The sequence below is a fragment of the Gossypium hirsutum genome, chromosome A04, assembly GCF_007990345.1.
Source record: "Gossypium hirsutum isolate 1008001.06 chromosome A04, Gossypium_hirsutum_v2.1, whole genome shotgun sequence".
Lineage (NCBI taxonomy): Eukaryota > Viridiplantae > Streptophyta > Magnoliopsida > Malvales > Malvaceae > Gossypium > Gossypium hirsutum.
This window is the reverse complement of record NC_053427.1, coordinates 83,991,778-84,014,403: the sequence shown is the minus strand read 5'-3', so window position 1 is coordinate 84,014,403 and position 22,626 is coordinate 83,991,778. Positions and strand designations below refer to the sequence as shown.

The 22,626-nt window shown below is 31.6% G+C and overlaps 2 protein-coding genes across 5 annotated transcripts; both read left to right on the top strand.

Annotated features, from left to right (window-relative positions):
* The first annotated feature begins 648 nt into the window (after positions 1-648).
* Positions 649-3,298, top strand: LOC107949229 (3-hydroxy-3-methylglutaryl-coenzyme A reductase 1-like). Its single transcript, XM_016883975.2, has 4 exons — positions 649-1,851; positions 1,930-2,111; positions 2,199-2,545; positions 2,790-3,298. The coding sequence occupies exons 1-4, from the start codon at positions 875-877 to the stop codon at positions 3,030-3,032; spliced, it is 1,749 nt and encodes a 582-aa protein (XP_016739464.1). The 5' UTR covers positions 649-874; the 3' UTR covers positions 3,033-3,298.
* A 12,401-nt stretch (positions 3,299-15,699) lies between these two features.
* On the top strand, positions 15,700-17,617 carry LOC107949228 (AT-hook motif nuclear-localized protein 25). Of its 4 annotated transcripts, none has more exons than XM_016883973.2 (3): positions 15,700-15,896; positions 16,368-17,171; positions 17,290-17,617. In XM_016883973.2, the coding sequence occupies exons 2-3, from the start codon at positions 16,370-16,372 to the stop codon at positions 17,295-17,297; spliced, it is 810 nt and encodes a 269-aa protein (XP_016739462.1). In that variant the 5' UTR covers positions 15,700-15,896; positions 16,368-16,369; the 3' UTR covers positions 17,298-17,617. The 4 variants fall into 4 exon arrangements, with proteins under 4 accessions (XP_016739462.1, XP_040967518.1, XP_016739461.1 ...); XM_041111584.1 differs by having other exon boundaries at positions 15,702-15,896; positions 16,301-17,171; XM_016883972.2 differs by having other exon boundaries at positions 15,702-15,896; positions 16,301-17,617.
* The last annotated feature ends 5,009 nt before the right edge of the window (positions 17,618-22,626 follow it).

Here is a 22,626-nt window from a genome sequence, read left to right as displayed (position 1 = left end):
ATTTATATTAAAAAACACAAATAAATATGATAAATATTTTATTATCTTAAATATAATTTTTAAAGTCGATTGAGTCTTAACTCAATTAGCATGAGTATTGTTGCCAATGCAGGAGGACGTGGGTTCGAATGCGTTGAAATACGTTATCCTCCTATTTATGGGTTAGGAGGGGCTATGAATAGTTCTAGGCATAATGTCAAAAAGAGCAGATATAATCAGAACTTATAATGAGATTATTCAAAAAATATATATAATTTTTAAAATTTAATATTTTTGGTTGGGTTATTTAGTTGGGTAAATTTTCTTTTAAGTATTAGGTAATAGATTTAATTTTTATTGGAGTGTGGTTTAATATGAATATATATATAATTATTATTTAATATATATAATTAATATAATATATTTTTATAACATAATATATTTGAGCTGGACGAGCCATGCTCGAGTCACTAAATTTTATCCAATGTACGACCCATATAAAAAAAATTTATCTAAACTAATTTTTCAATCTCGTATTTTTATCAAACTTTCTAAAAACATAAATAAAACACAAATTAATTTTGGTACCATTTTTTAAATAATAATCCAACAGACTTTTGAGTCTTCTTCTCTCATTTAAGTCGCCGACTAACAAACAAAGTGCCAAATTTTCACGCGCTCTCACTGTACAGCCTTTTACTGCTCGAAACGTGTCCCCCCACAACATTATATATACTCACTTCCTTCAACTCCCGCTTCTTCATCCAAATTTCCCGGGAAAAAAACCATTTTCGGAATCAAACTGAACCATCTCCGGCTCCATCGTTTCATTCCTCTTTTATTTTCCGTTATTCGCCGCCGGGTTCTGTACCCTCCGCCGCTACCACCACCGAAAATGGAGGCCCGCTGGAGATCGTCGGCTAAACCCGTTCAAGCTCCGAAAACAACGAAAACGGTTTCTTTTGAGGAAGTTTCCGGCAAAGCCTCCTCCTCCGAAGCATTGCCTCTCTCTTTACATCTAACGAATGCTGTGTTCTTCTCGCTGTTTTTCTCTGTGGTTTATTTTCTTCTTTCCCGTTGGCGTGAAAAGATCCGTACTTCCACGCCCCTTCACCTCGTCAACCTTTCAGAGATCGTCGCGATTTTCGCTTTTATCGCCTCGTTTGTTTATCTTTTGGGGTTCTTCGGGATTGATTTTGTTCAGTCTTTGATCCTCCGACCGTCGACTGACCTTTGGAATTCCGAGGACGAAGAGGAAAATGAAGCTTTGCTTCGTAAAGAAGATGCTCGTAAAATCCCTTGTGGCCAAGCTCTTGATTGTTCGGTAACCTCGGCACCAATTATATCTGCCCAGAAAGTGGTCGATGAAAAGCTTGTGAAATTAACAACCGAGGAAGATGAAGAAATAATTAAAGCCATTGTGGCGGGAACAACTCCTTCATATTCTTTGGAATCCAAATTAGGTGATTGCAAGAGAGCGGCTTCCATCAGGCGTGAGGCATTAGGGAGAATAACCGGGAAGTCGTTATCGGGATTACCCTTGGATGGATTCGATTATGAGTCAATTTTAGGACAATGTTGTGAGATGCCGATTGGGTACGTACAGATTCCCGTGGGAATTGCTTGGCCGTTGTTGCTTAATGGAAAAGAGTACTCGGTTCCTATGGCAACCACGGAGGGTTGCTTGGTGGCTAGCACTAATAGGGGATGTAAGGCTATTCATTTGTCTGGTGGTGCTTCTAGTGTTCTATTGAAAGATGGGATGACTAGAGCTCCTGTTGTAAGGTTCGGCACCGCCAAAAGGGCAGCTGATTTAAAGTTTTATTTGGAGGATCCTGAAAATTTTGAGACCTTGGCTGTTGTTTTTAACAGGTTTGTTTTATATATTTTTCATTTCTTGGTTGATGCATTTAAGTTCGAGCTAATGTGGGTGCTGGTTTTTTGTTTCAGATCAAGTAGATTTGCTAGGCTTCAAGGTATTAAATGTGTCATTGCAGGGAAGAATCTTTATTTGAGATTCACCTGCAGTACTGGCGATGCTATGGGGATGAACATGGTTTCAAAGGGTGTCCAAAACGTTTTGGATTTCCTTCAAACTGATTTCCCTGACATGGATGTCATTGGCATCTCTGGTGAGTTTCATTTCCATGAACAAATAATTATATATAGTTCTTCATTTTCATCCTTTGAGCTAGACCATTAAGCTATTATGGATATAGGAAACTTCTGTTCCGACAAGAAGCCCGCGGCGGTAAATTGGATTGAAGGACGAGGCAAATCTGTTGTCTGCGAGGCCATCATTAAGGGTGATGTGGTGAGGAAAGTCTTGAAGACTAGTGTGGAATCCCTTGTGGAGCTTAACATGCTTAAGAACCTTACAGGATCCGCCATGGCCGGAGCTTTGGGTGGATTCAATGCCCATGCTAGTAACATTGTCTCTGCAGTTTACATTGCCACTGGTCAAGATCCGGCTCAAAACATCGAGAGCTCTCATTGCATCACGATGATGGAAGCTGTCAACGAGGGCAATGACCTTCACATCTCTGTTACGATGCCTTCCATCGAGGTAATTGACAGTGTTAATGTCCGATTATCAAATTACATATCGAAGTAAAACTAGTTATTTGTTAATAATCTTGAAACAACTTGAAGAAAAAAAAAATACAAAATTGAAATGACTTGAACCTGAATGACCAAAACCCGTAATGGCCCCTCAAACCGAATTGACACGATTGACATGATTGACAAGTCTGGTGGTATTCATGTAAATGCTGAATTATCTTTGTTTTGCTGTGTGATTTATCTATTAGGTTGGCACGGTTGGTGGTGGAACTCAACTTGCATCTCAGTCAGCATGTTTGAACCTGCTAGGGGTGAAAGGTGCTAGCCAAGAGTCACCAGGTGCAAACTCAAGACGGCTTGCAACCATAGTAGCTGGTGCAGTCCTTGCAGGGGAGCTGTCACTCATGTCAGCACTGGCAGCTGGGCAACTAGTTAAGAGCCATATGAAGTACAATAGGTTGAGTAAGGATGTTTCCAAAACTTCTTCTTAGACAAACACTTAATAATATATATAAATATATAGTATGATGAAAAGGCTTTGTCAAAAGCCTGAAAGAAAAATTAGTGTAGAAGTTGAAAATCCCCCATAGTTTATAAGTGTATCGAAAGCTAAGGAGATACACATCATCATCATCATCATCTCCTTGTAATTTACTTTGTATTTTGTTATTTTCTTCTTACTATTAAAGCAAATGTATTATCCTAGAATTGTGTAAAATGATAGAATTGTTAATTTAACTTTTTCTTTTTCTCTTCATAGATTCTACATATTATAATCTTCTCTGCTATATTATTACTATCCTTATTCATATCTTTTAGAAGTATTATGATCTTTTTCAACAAAATTTTAAGGGTTGATGTACTATTTGCCCCCCAAAATTGCACTTAATTTTCACTTTACCTCAGCTGTTAAAAGGTGTTAAAAAAGATGATGGGTCGTGCACTCGACGAAAAGATAATAAAAATAAGATTGGAAACTTCAAGTACCAAATTGATAAAAAAAATTCTTTAGATATGAACATAATATTTGAGTGCAACTTTGGGGGCAAAAATGCATTAACACAAATTGTAATTGATAGGAACGGGTCATCTGCTCAATCTAATCTCATGTTCAAATATATATAGAGAGGTATATCATGAGTCGAGCCAGCTAGTTTTAAATTCAATTTATACATTATATTAATACACTTTAGATTTATTTAAACATAACTTGATTTGAAATAAGAGCTTATAAAAATTTTACCTAAATGAAATTGGGAACTCATCACTCATGCTTCCAACCCATGCTTTCAACCCCAAAAATACTTCGCTGACACACAATATCTTCGCCACCATCCCTACTCGCGATACCCAATGAGGCTTTCCTCACTTGGGTAAGTTACAAGGATGAAAGCATATAGCAAGGCGCTATGCTGCGAAAAGTGAGACTGGCTGCCCTAAGTTAAGTGCTTCCTTATTCATTAATGATCTTGCTCAGTAGGTGGGCTTCCCCCCTTCTGTGCAGCCTGATTCCATCTCTGGAAATGAGGTTGCCCTCGATTGACATTTATCATCGAATATGGAATCCTCCCATGGATGAGAAGGTTGAGTTACAGGCTCCGTTGGCTTTCGCAAGGAAGCATCTTGAAAGTTCCGCAATCTATGGTTGATGCCTCAGAAGAACTCTATCCCATTCTGGCATTCCCTACTTTATTCGTCCGAGTGGCCCCTCTAGGATGCGATGCGGGAAGGAAGAAGGATTTCTTTCTACCATTAAATAATTCGCAGTAGTTAACCAAGCAGTAGCCAAGGACAAAAAAAGCAAGCCAAGATCAATGGAGGGTCGCCCCAGGCAAAGACGTGAATTTCGAGATATTCATATATCCTTTTTATGTTATGTTTGTGACTTTCCATCACATACCGACCTAGTCCAGCCCAAATTTGACTTCAAAATAATAAAAATATTTTTATTTAAAATTAATTATGAGAATATTTACTAATTTTCGAGTCAGACTAGAAAGTTTTAAAACTGTATACTTGATCCAAGTCCAATTACAATATATGCCAATATGGACCAATTTATTCATATTGGGTCCATTTTGAAGAAAAATGATTATGCAGTAAAGTAAATTTGAGAAATTATTTATAAGATTTCTTTAATTTTATTTTTGAAATAATTGAAACATGTAAGCAGAGTAAAAGGAATATAATATGTTGCAGATTTTAAATTGCAGCTCGTGAAAAACGAACCAATGATTTCACAAAAATGGCCAAACCTATTCAATCAAAGATTAATGTTTTTACTATAATTACTTCAAGAAAAAAATAATATTTTATTTAAATCTGATTATTCAACATTTATGTGAAAATATTATTTATAAATAATTGATTTAAAAATTAAATTAAATTAAAAAATAATATAAAATAAAAATATCTTTATAATAATATTTGTTACTTTATAAGAAAATTAGTTTTTAGCTTTTGAAATTTGGTTAATTCGTGATACTATTTAATTAGTTATAAATTTGTGTCAAACAGGTCTCTAATAAGAACTTTAACCATTGCTCGGTTAAAGTCAAGATGATATAGATATATATCTAAATTTTTTTGAAAGGTAAATTAACTCATTCAATGAATGAAACTATATAATTTAGAGAAAAAAATAGCAACCACTCGTCATAGATGGTGAAGGACAAACTTCATCAATATAACAAAGGCTTTAGTCTTAGCATGAATAGAACATTATGACACGTTGATAATTGGATTTTTCACAAGTAGAGGTGCTCATGGGCCGGGCCTCCTGGGCCCAAAAATGGGCTTAAATTTTTGCCTAAGCCAGACCCAAATAAAAATACTAAAATTTGGGTCCGGCCCGACCCTCCCGTATTTATTTTTATATAATTTTTAAATATATATAATACATCAAAAATACTAAAAAAATCAAAATAAATATTTTCCTAACAAATTGAAAATAAATTTTAAAAAATATGTAGACTTAAATAGTACTAAGATAGATGCAACTTAACAAGTAAATACCTCCAAAATAATAACAAAATTAACAAATGCCTTTAAAATATTAGCAAAATTAATAATAAAATAATTTTTATACAATATCCAAACAATAACAATAAAATAGTAGCAACTAATAGTAATATGGTAGCAAAATAGGGAGAAAACAACAAGAAAATAATATTAAAAAAAATAGTAGATTTTTTTTGTCATTTAGTGAATTCGGGCCGGGCCGGGCTCGGGCCAAAAATACCTTACCCGAGGCTCGACCCATTTTTAAAGCGGGCCTTATTTTTTTGTCCAAGCCCATTTTTTGGGCCTATATTTTTGCCCAAACCCTCCCACATTTCGGGTGGGCCTTCGGGCCTGGCCGGGTAACCCGACCCATGAGCAGGTCTAATCACAACTCAAGCACGACATATCTGGAGTGATTGCAATCACCTAATACGATAAGAAAATCAGCCCGGATGGTCCAAAGCGGCAGGCAAAAATCGACAAAAGAATCAAACATTCACTAAACTAGAGAGGATGACAATAAAATCATCCCTAAAATCACTTGTAAAACTACTATTACATGCATAAACAAGACTAAAAAACGTGCTACAAGAGCAGACAAAAACTTCTAAAATTGAAAACTTATTAAGCAATAGAAAAACAAAAAAAATATAAAACTTAAGAGAACACGGGTCTAAATCGACATGTGAAATCATTTATTATTCTAAAATACTCTCAAATCAAAAACAGATTAAGAAGTTGACGAAAAGTCACCGACTATACAAGAAAAATTATTGGTGGCTGGTGGAGTTTTAGCAAACGACAGACATCGTCATCTGTCCATCATAACTTGTGAAGATAACAAATATACCCACAAAATAAATCTGCAAACTGAAAATAGAGAAGACATGTGTAGTGAATGAGAAGAATAAAAAAATAAAGGGTTGATGGGAGAGGAAAAATGCGAGCGGTAACTAGTCCAAAAGCTGACATCGCTGCTGAGCAAAACAAAAGATAAGAAGCAAATGACTTAGAAAAAAAAGAAGAAAAGTTTTCTTTTAACACAAGACATATATTTAATATTATTAAATAATGATATTATTATATAATTATTATTCTTTTGAAAACTACTGTCACCAAACTTCCAAATAAATTTTTTTTTAAAACTACAAATATATTTCAAAAACTGGCCACTAACTTTTTACTAATTAAATTTGGGGATTTAGCTAAGAATAATAAATTAATTAATAAGGCAATTACATTAAAAAAACAAACAAAAAGAAAGGAAAATGACCATGGATGTGTCTTTCATTTTTAATTGGTTATTATTGCTAATGAACAATCTTTAATTTGTCATCTATGCAACCTTTTCCTTTTTTAATCAAACAATTTACTTCTTTAAAACTTCTTGGCCTGAAATCATGATGGATGTAATTCCAAAGATTCCTTGGCTCCAACTTTGCATTTTCTTTATTTTTTTTATTATAGTGCAAAAAATAATTAATAAGCCCAAACGAGGTGAATAAAAAAAAGGGTAAACTATAAAAATAGTCACTTTTGTTTGTTTTAGATTACATTTTAGTCATTTATATTTGAAATGTTACGTTTTAGTCATTTATGTTATCGTTTTATTACAAAGTGGTCACTCTACCGTTAAACTCTATTACCTTCCTAACGACAATTCTATGTGGCAGTCCAAATGGATTTTAAATGTCAACTTGGATGCCCAGTTGCTGGGGTGAAAATAAGTTTAGTACATCCAAGTTGGCATTTAAAACTCATTTGAATTGCCACATAGAACTGCCGTTAGGAAGGTAACGGAGTTTAACAGTAGAGTGACCACTTCGTAACAAAACAATAATATAAGTGATTAAAATATAATTTAGGATAAATAAAAGTGACTATTTTTATAGTTTACCCTAAACAAAATTTTGAAAAATTTCACTAAAATTAAGCTTCATTTTTTGTGATTGTCGTTTGATCTTCTAGTTCGGTGTGTATCCTTGAAAAAGTGGTTTTGTTCCCTCTTTAGTTGCTTATTAGGTTAAGATTGTGGTTTTATTTTGGTTGTGTCTTTGCTTGATCACCTTTGGGCTTATAAGGTATGACCCCTTCCATTTGTTCTTGCTTCTTGAAATAGGGGGATATTACCTTCTTATGCTCCCAAAATACTTCATAAACATTAGTATCATTTCTGAAGAAGGACAATGAGTTATGGTGTGTATTAAGGGATTGCGATGTCATTCGTTTCCAAGTTGAGAAATAGGGGGCTTTTAATAGCTTCTTGAGTGACTACAATTTGTTAGAAATGCCCATTAATGGGGAAAGTTCACTTGATCGAAACAAAGATGGGATGAAGATGTTGTGATTGAAAAACACAAATATTTTCCACTGTAATGAGATGTTCCATTCGACCATTCGGGTATTAGAAGAAGGTAATGCATCGCACCATAGTCCTATTATTCTCTATCTTTCTGAAGATTCAAAAGGGATTTCAATTTTGAATCTAAAATGTCTCTTAGATGATAAATGTTGGGGGTGTTGTTGAGAACGCTTGCCGTGGACATCCTAAAGGTTATTACCAAGCGAATTGCTTTCCTTCAGAGTATGTACTTCTCTTACTTCTTCCTCAGATTAGGAAACTAGGAGCTTAAAGACAAAAGTTGATGAAGGTCGGGTAAAGAAAAGAAAGACATTGGCTCCGAAGATCTCGTAACAACTGGCTCAAGTATGGGGATCATAACTACATGAGAAATCTTATCTGGAAACTAAAAGACGAGAATGGTAATTTGATGGATGAGAACCATCAAGTAAGGTTCATTGAAAACCACTTTAAGAAAGACTTTGAGGGGGGCTCCCTTCCAATGTCTAGGACATCCTCAGTCACATAAATGCTACAACAGGAAGTCTCACAACATGATGGATACCTGGGGACCTTCTACCACTATTTTGGAATACTATCAAATGTGAAGTTATGGAGATAATGAAAGGTTTCTTTACACAAATACTGGCCCCATTCCAAAGTAAATCCAACCAGAGGAAGTTAACCAAATTTGTCCTATTAGTCTTTGTAACTTGTTCTAATAAGTCATTTCATCGGTCATGGTTTCTCAACTCAAGGCATTGTCTTTCTAGCTCAATTAGTATTTGTTGTTGTCGGGTGTTGTGGATGGAAAAGTTCTTTGGCTGCAACAATCAAAACATCTAAACTTTAAAGTCTAGAATGCCAGATTTAATTTTCTCCCTAACATCAGGAGACAAATTCAAGACAACATCCTGATTGTGCATTAAGCCTTACATGAGATTAAGAGATGGAAACATGGAATAAATGTGATTTCGGCGATTATATAGGACCAAGTCTATAACTAGGTGGAATAGGCTTTCCTAGAAAAGCTTCTTTTAAAGATGTCTTTTAGTCACTAGTAGGTCCAAAGAGCTGTAAAATGTGTTTTTTTACTCATGCTCAATTACTGTTAATGGGTAACGGGGCTAATCTTTCAAGCTGAAAAGGGGCCTTTGGCAGGATGATTCTCGCTCGCCTATCTTTTCATTTTGATGACGAACTTTTTCTCTTGCATTAGGGCCATTGAAGGGTTCCATATTTGTAAAAGATGCCCAATCTTGAGTCACTTCCTTTTCACTGATGATTGTCTAATATTTGCCAAAGCTAATACTAGTAATTGCATAAATATTTTGATAGCGTTTAATTTATTTCAAGTTGAATTTTACTAAATCCACTCTCTTTTTTCTTTTCAAATACAAATAGAAACATTCAAGCTTCTATTTTTAATCTTCTAGTTATTCGATATATGGATAAAATTACAGGCATTAGGGTTTGCCGTCATTATGGGGTAGATGTAAAAAAGAAGCCCTTACCTTCATTCTTGCAAAATTTCATTCAAAGCTCTAATGTTGGAAGGGAAACTCTTTTCTACTAGGTTCTCATTAAATTGATTGTCATTTCCATTCCAACCTACTATCTTGCAAAGTTTCTTGCTTCTGATGACATTTCGTTTGTATATAAACTCAATTCTAGTTCAATTTTGGTGGGAACCCTCTAGAGGTACAACAAAAGGGTTTAATGGATTCTTTGGAGCAAGTTGCCCTTGCGAAAGCCTAAAGTGGCTTAGGTTTCAAACTTTCAAGCTTTTAGCAAAGCTTTTGTAGCAAAGCAAGTTTTGGAGGTTTCTTTCATCCCCTCTTCTTTATGGGGATAGATTCTACTAAAACGATACTTTCCTCATTTTAATGGTTAAAAAATGTGTCCATATTGTAATAAATATGTAACTGTTTTTTTATGTATTTGAACGATGGATAAATAAATAAAGTTAATTTCATAGTTCACTATTATATCTTTCGTGTTCCTATCTTTCATGTTTTGCATACATATCGAAATTGTGACAAACAAATATTAGCTCATTGATTGTCTAAATTCAAGCTGATGATAAGTGGCACTGTAAGACCGTTTACATTGTGAGAAAGATAACTTACTTCAGTAGATAATATAAATGAGTCTATAATCCCATAAAAGAATCAAAGTGAGTATTTGATTCAAATACATAGAAGGATAGAATGTTATTATGTCGTCTACAATTCCAATTAAGGGGATGGCTAGTCTTAGCTACTGGAGCAGTTGACTCCACAAGTAGAGACATATATATACTCATTGGAAGAATGATACAATGGACTAGACCCAAGTTAAATTAATTTTGAATCTGTTTGTGAATTAATTCACTTGTGACTTACCTAAATCCTAAGTTAGTCACTAACCATGCATATGTAACTCATGTGCTTTGATATAACTGGAGGCTTATGCTCTAATGATAATTGAGCCAATAACCGGTATGTTGGGTACATGACTTGTGTATGGCATAATTTTACTAGCAATAATGGAATTCATAGCTCGATTAAAGAGTTAACAATATCCTCTCATTAGCATTATGTGGATTGATAAATATGGAACGTGACCACGGGTTGCTTGTTCTCAAACGAGCAATTTATCACAGTCATTAGTTGATAGTGATATCATATTAATCATTAAGAGGACACAATAGTGACAATGAGATAAAATAAGGTTGAATTGAGCGAATGGATTTAACTCAAAGGAATTAAAGATACCATATGAGGGTAACACACATATGACGAGGTCATTGGACAAATTATTTAGATGAATTATTTTCGTAAAAAAGTATACAATAAGGAATTTTCAATCATGGTACTTATTGTGGACTGACTCCATGATTAAGTAAATTGTGAATTATCGGAACGATACTTCTGGACATAATTTTAATTGCTCGAGCCTAATTGTATATGTTTGATTTGTCTCTCCGCTAACTTAGCAAAAGCTCAATTGGACTGCATTTCAATCAGAAGAAAATTCTACGAATTTGGAAATAATTTAATTGAGTTGATATCAGGCAAATCATGTTATCAAGCATTGACAAGCTATAAAGGATATATTAAGGTATCTTAATTGCTTAATTATTGTCTAAGTTAATGGAAATATGCTAAGGGGGAGCTAATGTTGATTGATAATTCAAGCTTCCTACACTGTGTTTTATTCAACAAAATTTCCTAAATGAGATATTGTTGAAAAATATGAAATTGGCAATTCAGTGCGAAAGGGAGTAGCCACTCCCTTGCCCACCAAATTTATATGAAGACAATTTCTATATTTAAGGTGTTTGACAATTTATTGAACCAATTATTTGGGTTGTTGATTATATGGATGAAATTTAGCCATTATGGAAGATTATATCACTTGAGAAATCATATATTGGCGATTGGATTGAATAAAATTACCCTTACCTAATCCCTTGAATAAAAAAAGTTGGATTAGATTGAATCTCTAAAGACTTAGCTACCAAGAATCCTTGTCTATTTTTTTCATTATTATAATATTGTATTCAACTTATAATATGGTAGTTTTATAGTGACTGTGATAGATCTTATTATGTAAGCAAGTCCTGATAAACTCCATAGAATGGATCCCTATTGTATGAGTGCATATTGATAGTAAAACCTTTGTGTTGTGGTTTTACTTGCTGAAATCACAATGGGTGAATTTAGTAGTGAGAGTATTAGTTTTCAAGGTATAAAGGTGAGGGAAATTGTCACAAGATGTATGATAGATTAAGATCACTTGTTGTAAGTGTTAAAGATAGCGGATATTTATCACTGAATTAAGTTCCGCAGACATAAAGAAATTGAACTGTGTAAATAACTTCCTTATATCCAATTTATTGTTTGGTGCTTGAAAGAGTACCCACCATGTTAGGCACCAACTCAATTGTACAAATTGTTTCTTAGCAACCCTAATTGCAATGTCATAATTGAATTTGACTAAACTTTATATAATTGTACTATTAAATAAATAAAAAAACCCTTTTTGGTGGCTCAAGAAAGGTACTAACAATAATTTATTTGTTGAGAAAAGAAAATTGTTAATTAATTATATATCCAAATTGCACAGCATGTTATTCCTTTCTCTTTAGAATCCCACCAACCAGAAGAGGTTTTTATATTATCATAATTAAAATACTAAAACATCACTTCATAAAAAGTTATCATATTTAAATCAATATGTTCATTATGGAACCCAAAAAAAATCATTTTTCATTATCATGATTCGTGTATGGTGGTCATGATCATTAGAATTTTATAAATATATTAATGTAATAATTATATTTTATTTTTATTAAAGCTAATATATAATTTATTAATTTAACTTTATCGATATTATTCAGGGGCGTAATCAAGAGTTGACAAGGATCCCGGTCCCTTTTAAAATAGAAAATTTTTCATTTAAGTTTTTTATATTTTATAAAATTTAAATTAATAAAAATAAAATTGTACTTTGTCCCCCCTAAAAATAATAAAAAAATTTAATTTAATCATTTAAAAATTATATAAATATAGGCTATTCAAATAATAAAATTATATTTTTATTATAATAAAAATAAAAATTTAATTTTAACTCCCGAATTTTCAACATTCGCCTCTGATATCATTATACATGTTGGTTAATATTTCTCAATGAGAATTCTGGAAACATGCTAGTGGTACATTCCTTTTAATCGTATTTAAAATATTATATATTTTAAAATAATTCACACAATTATTTATCTTATACATTTTTGACATACTTATATTTTATATATTATTGTCCTAAATTATTAGATTTATGTTAATTAAAATTTATTATAATCTATTTGACTCGCGATCGTAGAGTGATAATAAATTTGTTAATTATTATTCCTACTTTTTATAAATAAATAAAATATATCTAATGGCAGAGCTAAAAAATTTTGGGAACAGAATAAAATTATATATTTTTACTATAGTAAAAATACAATTTTATCATTTTTATAGTCTATATTTTATAATTTTTAAAGAATTCAATCAAATTTTTATTATTTTTAAAAAATCAAAATATAATTTTACCATTACTAATTTAAAATTTAATAAATTATAAAAGGCTTAAATGAAAATTTTTTCATTTTAAGGGTAGAGCCCTTGCCAACACCCATTAGCTCTGCCACTAAATACATCATATGTAATTACGGTGTGGGAATTTATAATAAATAAATTTTATCTAATTGTTGTTAATTCTTTATTTGTTATATTTTGTATTAATTTTATGTTACGTTGTAATTGGTTCAACAAATAATTGTGCATTGCATTTTTAATAGTCAAACAATTAAAAAATAAATAAAATAAGTAAATAATAAGCCAAGGGTGGATGCATGTGGTCAAGTTTATGCATATTTTATACGTTGTAGAGGCATAATTATGGGGCCATCATCCATCCCTTTTATGATCTGTCGAGCAACTAATTAAATTTTATTATTTTTTATTCATAATTTCTCATTTAAATAGAAAGATAAATGCACGTTTCAACTCATATTCTCGTACACTGGTAACAATGTGAATATCAATTTAAGACTTAGTCAAATCACATTTTTTGGTAGAAAAAGACAACATTAAGCGATTACAATAGATAAACCATAATTGAGAGGAGATAGACCCATTACAATCTCTTCTCAACAAGCTTATAATCGAAGCTGGTGGGACTTTAAATAAATGTATCAAATAACTACCTATATGAACACATTTAGTCGTATAATCTGTAAACCATTAAGAGTTTTCGAGATATACTGGATATGAATCTCCCATTTTCGACGCAATACTTGATGTAGCAGTCCCAGCTCCACAAAATTTATTATTATTATTATTATTAAGTTTAGTATCACTTAACTAAGTGAAACCAACTCTGTAAGGAAATTACTTAAAAACTTATTTATGAGTTAAATTCAATACATTTATAAAGTTGTTTTAGTAATTTAAATTTGTTTAAATTAAATTATTTTTTATTACCAATTTCTTCCCATTTTTTTTGTTTTTCCCTTAAAAAATGGTAAATTAGACCTAAGGTCATTGGATTATTAATAAGTTTACATTTGGATCACTAAATTTTAAAAAGTTACAAATTAATTGTTAAGTTATTCGAAAGTTTTCATTTAAGTCGCTAGGCTATCAATTTTTTTTTTAAAAAGGTCGATCCTTGAGCTCCAAGCAACAATTCAACAACTGATACGATGGAACAATACGCATTGATGAGTTAAAAAACATACTTTAGATTCAAGTCTATCAGATGGATAATGTTGGAGATCAGAGAAGAAAGTTGTTTGGATTTTAGTTTACAGATTAATAACGTTTAAAGCTTTTTCATGAAAAACTAAATTATAGAAGAGTAGGGGAATGAGAGTTTTTTATTAGTATTGGCGGCGCAAACAAGAAACAATACAAGAATAATTTAACAAACCCAATGACCTAAGTGAAAACTTCCAGATAATTTAATGATATTTTATAATTTTTTAAAATTAAAATTTCAAAACATTACTTTGGTATAGTTGATAATCATTAATTAATTTCATTTACAAGAATGAATGATTTTATTATTATTATTATTATTATAGAAATGGAAAAACAATAAGGATAAGAATAAGATAAGCTAGGAAGTCTGGCAAGTTCCAATGATGCGAACACTCTCACGTGTCTGACATTTTGGGCAGACGTGGATGCTGCACTTGACTCATTGGTTTCATAAATAATTTCTATATTTTTTAATTTTTAATTATATATATTAATAATTTTATTATAATTTTTTATCAAATATGTTATTTTAACATAATGTTAGAATTATTCATAACCTTTCTTCAACCTATAAATAGAAAGATAATGCGTTTCTGCACACTCAAACTCACGTCTTCCTACATTGAAAACAACATACATATCAATTATTAAATAATTTAATAATTTACATTATAAAAATATTCATATATTAATGTCCTATTTTTATTTGTTTATCATATCATATAATATAGCATTTTTCCGTCTCTCCAATTCTCTGCCACTATTAGTTTGGTCAAAGGATTCAATACTTTAATTCGTAGGTATGTGTTACTTCTCCATGAACAATAATAATAATAATAATAATAATAATAAATAATTAAAACCTAGGTTTTATGAATTATGTATTAAATATATAATTAAGATAATAAATAAATATTAAATATGTCTATCGGTCGCGAAGAAATTTAGTATAAGTAAAAAGTATGCATTTATCAAAAAAATTATTATATTATGATTTTTAATTATTAAAATATATTAATTCAATTTTATTTATATCATATCGTTACAATTGTATTTAAGATATTTATATTCATGCCGATAAAGAATTAACTTATTAGTAAGATTGAAGTTCAGTTCGAGATTTCATATTCAAGTTTTACTTATATAAATTATATTTATTTGAATTAACTATTCATTTCGATGTTTATAATGATTGATTTTCGTGAATCTATTAATATAATTATTGGTATTTTATGTAACTTTAGATAATTAAATATTAGTATATTGATAGATAAGGGTGGAAGGTGGAACCAAAAATTTAAAATTTTATAATAATTTTAAACTTTGCCTATATGATAGACTACTGGATAAGAACTGAGTGTAGTGGTAAGACAAATTATTTTCTCAAGAAGAGATGTAGATTCAAATTTTAAAAATAATATTATTAAAGGGGACAGCTACCAACCCGAACATAAATAGAAAAATGAAACAAGTTAAAGTTTATATATTAATATTAAAAATATCACCAGGTGAACCTAAGACTGAAAAATGCATTGTAGCTTCATGCCTTGCTTGTCAACAAAGCATTCTTCTTTAGCTTTTTAAGCTTTACCCTATTAAATTGAAATTTCCTCTTCCCCTTCTCTCCCTCTTCTCCCTCTTTGCTTCACTCTTTTGTTTCCCCTAAAAAAATCCATTCAAAGCTACAGTTTCAGACATTCAAACCCATAGATTTTGAGGTAATGAATAAAAAAACAAATCTATCATTATATAATAAACAATACAGTCCTTGAAAATTTCTAAATAAAAAAGTTCATTCGTTTTAGTATTTTTATATATGTGTGAGAGAAATATATACATATACACACAGAGTACTGTAGTTCATGAAGTGGGTTAAACTTTTTTTTTTCGTTTTTTCCTTAATTATTATTAGTTTTAAGGATCTGGATCTGGGTTTAAGTTATATAATTTCTTTGTCGTTCTTAGATTGATCGCTTGTTTTTGAGTTAGCTAAAAAGTTTTATACAAAAAAAGGGCACTTAAAGTTCATATGTATGAGGCAAACCTAGCCCTTGTAGGGCAAAGTAGCTTCATAAACTTTTTTTCTCCTTTTTTTTATGAATTATTCTTTTTAATTTCCCAGTTTTAATGAAGGATATTCAGATCGGAGTTTAATATTAGAGGTGTTTTTGAAACTGGGATTTTTTTAGCTATGGAATCCGGTGCCGGTTCTCGTTATGTTCATCATCTACTTGGACCGGAGCTTCAGCTTCAAAGATCATCGGAACCCCAATTCAACTCGCCGGAGAAACAAGGAACAACAGATCATCCTAGCGCAGCCACTACAAGCTCTGGAGGAGGAAGTACCACGTCGGGAAGAAGACCTAGAGGACGTCCAGCGGGATCCAAGAACAAGCCGAAATCACCCATAATCGTTGCTCGCGACAGTCCGAACTCGTTGAGATCCCACGTGCTCGAAATCTCTTCCGGTTCAGACATAGTTGACTCGGTGTCGGACTACGCACGGCGGCGCGGCCGTGGCGTTTGTGTACTCAGCGGGACCGGTGCCGTCACGAATGTCACGTTAAGGCAACCGGCTGCTCCACCTGGAAGTGTCGTAACACTACACGGTCGGTTCGAGATTTTATCTTTAACCGGGACTTCTCTCCCACCGCCAGCACCGCCTGGAGCTGGTGGATTGACGGTTTATCTCGCCGGCGTTCAAGGTCAAGTAGTCGGAGGAAGCGTGGTGGGACCGTTAATGGCTTCAGGTCCAGTCGTATTAATGGCTGCATCGTTCGCCAATGCAGTTTACGATAGGTTACCTCTCGAAGAAGAAGACCCACCAACCGTTCACGAACAACAACCAGCAGCTTCACAATCATCCGGATTAACCGGCAGTGGCGGCGGAAACAACAACAACTGTGGAACAACCGGAACCGGCGTAGGCGGCGGCGGCGGCGGGGTTCCTTTCTATAATTTGGGACCAAACATGGGAACTTATCCATTTCCAGGTGATGTATACGGTTGGAGTGGTAGTGCAACGAGACCTCCCTTATAAATCTTCACTATGAATCAAAGAACAACGGTTATAAGTTCTGGGTTTTGTTTTTTCTTCTCTTTTCATCATAGGATTATGAACTTGATGAACACAAATCAACGAATCATCACAAGGTCTCAAATTTTTGGTCCCTCCTTTTGATCGATATTTCAAGCAAAATCGATGACAAAATTTGTTGCTGCAACTTGAAGACTGAAGAATGATTCATCAGTAAGTCACAGATTTCTTTTTTTGTATAAAACATAGTATTTTCCATTTTATGTTCTTTTTTTCCCTGGGATTTTCTCACTTTCCAAACCTGCTTAATTTATATATCAACACACTAGAGATTTTGTTGAAACTATATATATATATTTGGAACCAACAATAATTTATGATATTTTCTTCTGCATGCATGTATGCATTTTGTCATTATAAATTTGGTAGATGCATGGGATGGGTTAGCAAAAATTTTTTATATTTACCATTAGAAAGGAAATGGTATGAAATTGTGATTTTACATTGTCCTTATTCTTTTTTAATAGAAAAATGACAAATTAAATTTTTCTTCATGATTTTTAGTATTTTAGTTAGATTTAAATTTCGTAAGAAGAAAAAACTGAAAATCAAAGAGAAAAAATTTGATTTATTATTTTTCCTGAAATAAAAAATAATCACATTTTCTTCATTTTTTTTAATGACCAAGCTCCTTTGGGGAAAGTATAGCACATTACAATTGGCTAACATGCAAGCTTTCCCTTTCCCTTTAGAAACAGGTTTTGCCATATGTTAAAACACCTATATAATTATGGGAAACATTAATCAAGTTTAGTATTGAATATTAAGAATTAAAACTATATTTATAAACTGAATGATTTTTAAATATTGTTGGTAAAAAAAATGAAGTTTTTGATGTTTGAATTTTTATGTTCGATTTTACTATAACGAGTTTCACTATACCTATTTATTATATATGAGTCTTCAGTTTTACCGTACATAATTATCATAAGGACAATTATGAATATAAAATAAAAAATTAATTTTTATAAATTATAAAATAAATATAAATATACCTTTTAAAAAATCAAGTTTAATTAATAATAAATAGTATTAATTTTGGGGAAGGCTGCAATTCCATAAAGAAAACCCTAAAATTCCAAAAATTGGGAAAAAAAAGGGGAATTGCAACTTTTCGATTTTGTTTTGTTTTGTACAAAAGAACATTAGAATAATTCGTTAGAATAAAATGATAGAATTGATGAAAACATTGAAAATTGAGAAATATATGGAAGATGCTTACAAAGAGCATTAGACTACCTTCATTGGAATAAAATAATATATTTATCCAAAAATTTCAAATTAACAATTAAAAGTAGGCTTGAATGGACGGTGTGTTTACCTGCGGTTAGTGTAAAAATAACGGTGATGATGAGATTAGATATTGTAACAATACGGTAGCGTGAGACAAAAAGTAAGCTAAACGCACTTCCACCGCCCATCTAAACCACCCTAAATCAATGTACTAGTTAAAACTCTTCTCTGATATTTGTTTTGCATAGGTTCAAATTAAGGTAGTTAGTAATGTACTAGTGGATATATCGTTTTTTATTGGCACTGATACGTATCAATATCGATCTTTCTTGGTATACCATTTGAATTTATTGCTATTTTTGAAAAAAAAATTGATATATATAATATATACAAATATCAAATAATAAGATTAAATAAATCTCAAATATAAAATACTCAAAAAAATAAAGGTTTGGTTGAAATAGTAAAAAAATAATTTTAAAAAATAAACTCAAAATAAGAAAAAAATTATTTCATAAATTTATCTTTGTTCTGGGATATTTAATTGATTCTCCCAATAGGCGACAACTACCGTGAGCAAACATAATGAGGAGCACATTTTTTTCCATGCTACTAATACTTGTACTTGCTTTGTTATTCCGCCCAAGCCTAGCTGAGGAAGAGTTACGAGGCGTAAAACAAAAAAATGATTATTTTATTTTGGTCGATAATACTATATATAAAATATAAAAGTAAATATATGATAAATAATATAAATAAAAGGCCACTCCATTTCGGTAAAAGACCTATGGCCAAGTTTTATAGCTTTGGGTTCGCTCCCAATCATGATTTTCCTACCCCCAAAGAGTAAGGGCCCTTCCCTTTTGGGTTGGTTGTGGGCAATGAGGGATTTGAACCCCTAAAAAAGGAACATTTCCTCTCCCCAGTCATTTCGGGCTAAGAAGATGTTAAAGTGCCTTTCTCTCTATAAGAATGATGCATTCCGAGGTGTGAAACAAGAGAGGGGATTTTATAATTAGGGTTTTGAATAAGATGACCTTTTCATTTTTCATTCTTATTACTTTTTCAATATGAAAAAGTAATAAGAATATGAGGTGTTAAGCTTTTTATCATCCTGGCATCGAGCTATTTTTCCGCAGGACCTCCCCTACAATATCGTGACCACAATAGAGTTTAACCACCAAGTTTGAGATGGATTGGTGTTGTTCCTCTACACCTAGGACACCAAAATATTGAATCATGAATGAAGAAAGGCGTGCTAGAAAAAGAAACACATATTGGCTAATGATTATGATGCCCTAATTCTTGACTAGAGGGGACACCAAAGGCCTTCGCCCTTCCATCCCATGGATAGATAGAGAGAGAGAGAAGAGCTTTTGGATTTTTCATGTTGTCAAAGAGTTGAACAATGAAAATAGATGGTGAGTGACTGATCAAATTGATTAGGTAATGTAGGAACAAGGTTCAAGTATATTGGTTATTAAGATGCCTCAGCTATACACATCACTGCACTTCCACTTGACATCTATCATAATGATAAACGGCTCGTCTCATCGTGACCTTTTCTTGAATTCTCAAAAATTTTATCACTCGATCCCTGCAGGGATAGAGAACCCCTTACTGTCTCGACTATGCTATCGGAGGCTTTAGGGAACTCAGAATAAAAGAGCACTCATCTTGGGGTAGGCTTACTATGTTTTCAACAATTATCCACTCCGCACTTGGCTACCCAATGTCTACCATGGGCATGATAACTGGTACAACAAAGGTGCGTCCTTCCCAATCCTCTCATACTAGGGAAAGGTCCTTTCAATGCTCTAACGTCCACACCAAATATGGACTGAATTGTCTCATAACATTTTAAACCTAGCTCACATGCTGCTTTAATGGGTGAACAATCCAACCCTTGGGACATACTATAGCCCCAGGTGGCAAAGAGCCAACATCAAGGCGACAAACCTTCTCGTCGATGTGAGCTCTTGGAGAAGATTATGCATATAACAACAACATTATGCATATAACAATTCATAATCTATAAATGCAAAATAAATAATAAATAATAAATTCCTATTTAAAATACATTTTAAATTTACTTTTGGTACAAATAAATAATTAAATTAATTTTTTTGTACCGACCGCTACCGTATTCCGATTGACATAAAAAATCTACTAATACCGATCGAAATTTGCATCGGAATAGAATCTAAAGTTTGTTGTTTCGACAAAGCATTCCAGCCATCGACTACCATGATTCAAACAATGTTATTCCATCCTGGTCTCCAATATTGTATATATATAAAAACTAAAACAATGTACAAACATTTCATTATTTTATTTATATATATATAATTATTTAACATACTAATATTTTAATTGATATCTAAAATTTAAATAATAATTAAATAAGGACATGGAATTTTTTAATCTAACTCTATTTTTGGAATAAAAAACATGTATTCTTTTATTTGTTACAGTGGTCGAGTTTCTTGTGAACTTTAGTAACGTTATTGGGATTTTGATGTGTTTCTTGAGATTGTGAATTTTCTTTATAAAATTCCTTGAAATTTGTATACATTGTTGATAATGTAAATTTGGATTATAAAATAGGTTTGGTATAATTAAGTGTGGAATAATGTAATTTTTAATTACGAAAGTTGTACATTTTATAATTTTATCCTTATTTTATAATTATTTTAAATTATTTTAAAGAAAATTAAATTTTAAATGGTTTTTAATATAAATACGAAATATTTAGAATAAAATGTAATATTTAAGTATAAAATATTATAAATTAAAAAATCAACAAGATAAACTCAAATATTAAAATAAAAATACAAAAAAGAAATTCAAGAATTGATGATTTCTGTTTAGGAAAATTTTTGTAAAATATTTATAAAAAAAAAGATATATAGCAATTTTTATAGTTGTTTGTAGAATAAAAAAGAAGTAAATTGTCAGTGTGTTAAATACTAATTTAAATTATAATATAATTTTAAAAAAATAAAATAATGATAAATTACACTAATAATTACTAAATTTTGATTAATGTTACATTTTGGTCACTCAAACTTTAAATATTACAAAACTGTCACTAATATTATTAGATTGTTATAAAACGGTCACCAACTGTCCCATTAAATATGCCCCATTTATGAAAAAAAATTTATCACCTTCCTTTTTTGAATATTAAATTATTTCTTTTCTTTTTTCTTTTTCATTTTTCTTTCTTTCTCTTTATTCTCTTCTCCGACACCCTAGCCGCCACCATCGACATCTCCACCTATAGTGGTTGACTCCCCAGCAACTCAGACAATCAAAAGCCTCATTTTCTTGTCCTCTCTCTATCATTTGGCTTAGAATTTTTCAAAAAAAAAGTCCTTGAAAGACCCAAAATTCGAACCAAGCCTCATTTTCGACATTGACATCATCACCAGTTTTATATGTTCTTCCCCGTCAGTGGCCACCATTCCACCGTCGAGATCTCTCAAAATTCTTTGGATATCTCCAAGTTCGTGGTTTGCCGAAGGTGAGTGCTTCTTATAGTTGTTTTGGTTGTAATATGGTTTGGCTTGAGTCGAGTAAGGTAGTAGCGGGTCAGGAAAATTGGATAATAGAGTCAAATTTAAAAAATTAAAATGTTTAAAAAATTCGTATAAATTAATGCATAATATTAATATTCGATAAATTAATTTATGATATAATTAATTGCAGGAGTATTACAAAATTATTAAAAATAACTAAAAGAAAGATAAATGAAATAAATTTCAATATTTTGTACATTTTCACAATTGTCCACAATTTTTCTCATACGTTAAAATCATTGAATTACTTCGCTCATCAATGTTGTAAAATTTAGAGTGTGTGTAAAAGAAAGAAAAATCGAGAGAAAATTGATAAATGTTAAAAGAAAAAATACGCATTTTTAATTTTAGCAAGATTATTTTCATATAAATTAATTTATTTTAAAAAGTAATTTTTTTAAAATTGTGAAGGTCATTTTTTTCAAAAAAAAAAATTGTGGGCTCATTTTCTAATTCTTTAATTAAAATTTATTTTTATAAAATTATTTTATTTTTCAAAATTTTTGTGGGGTCAATGTGGCTCCACTACTAGATAGG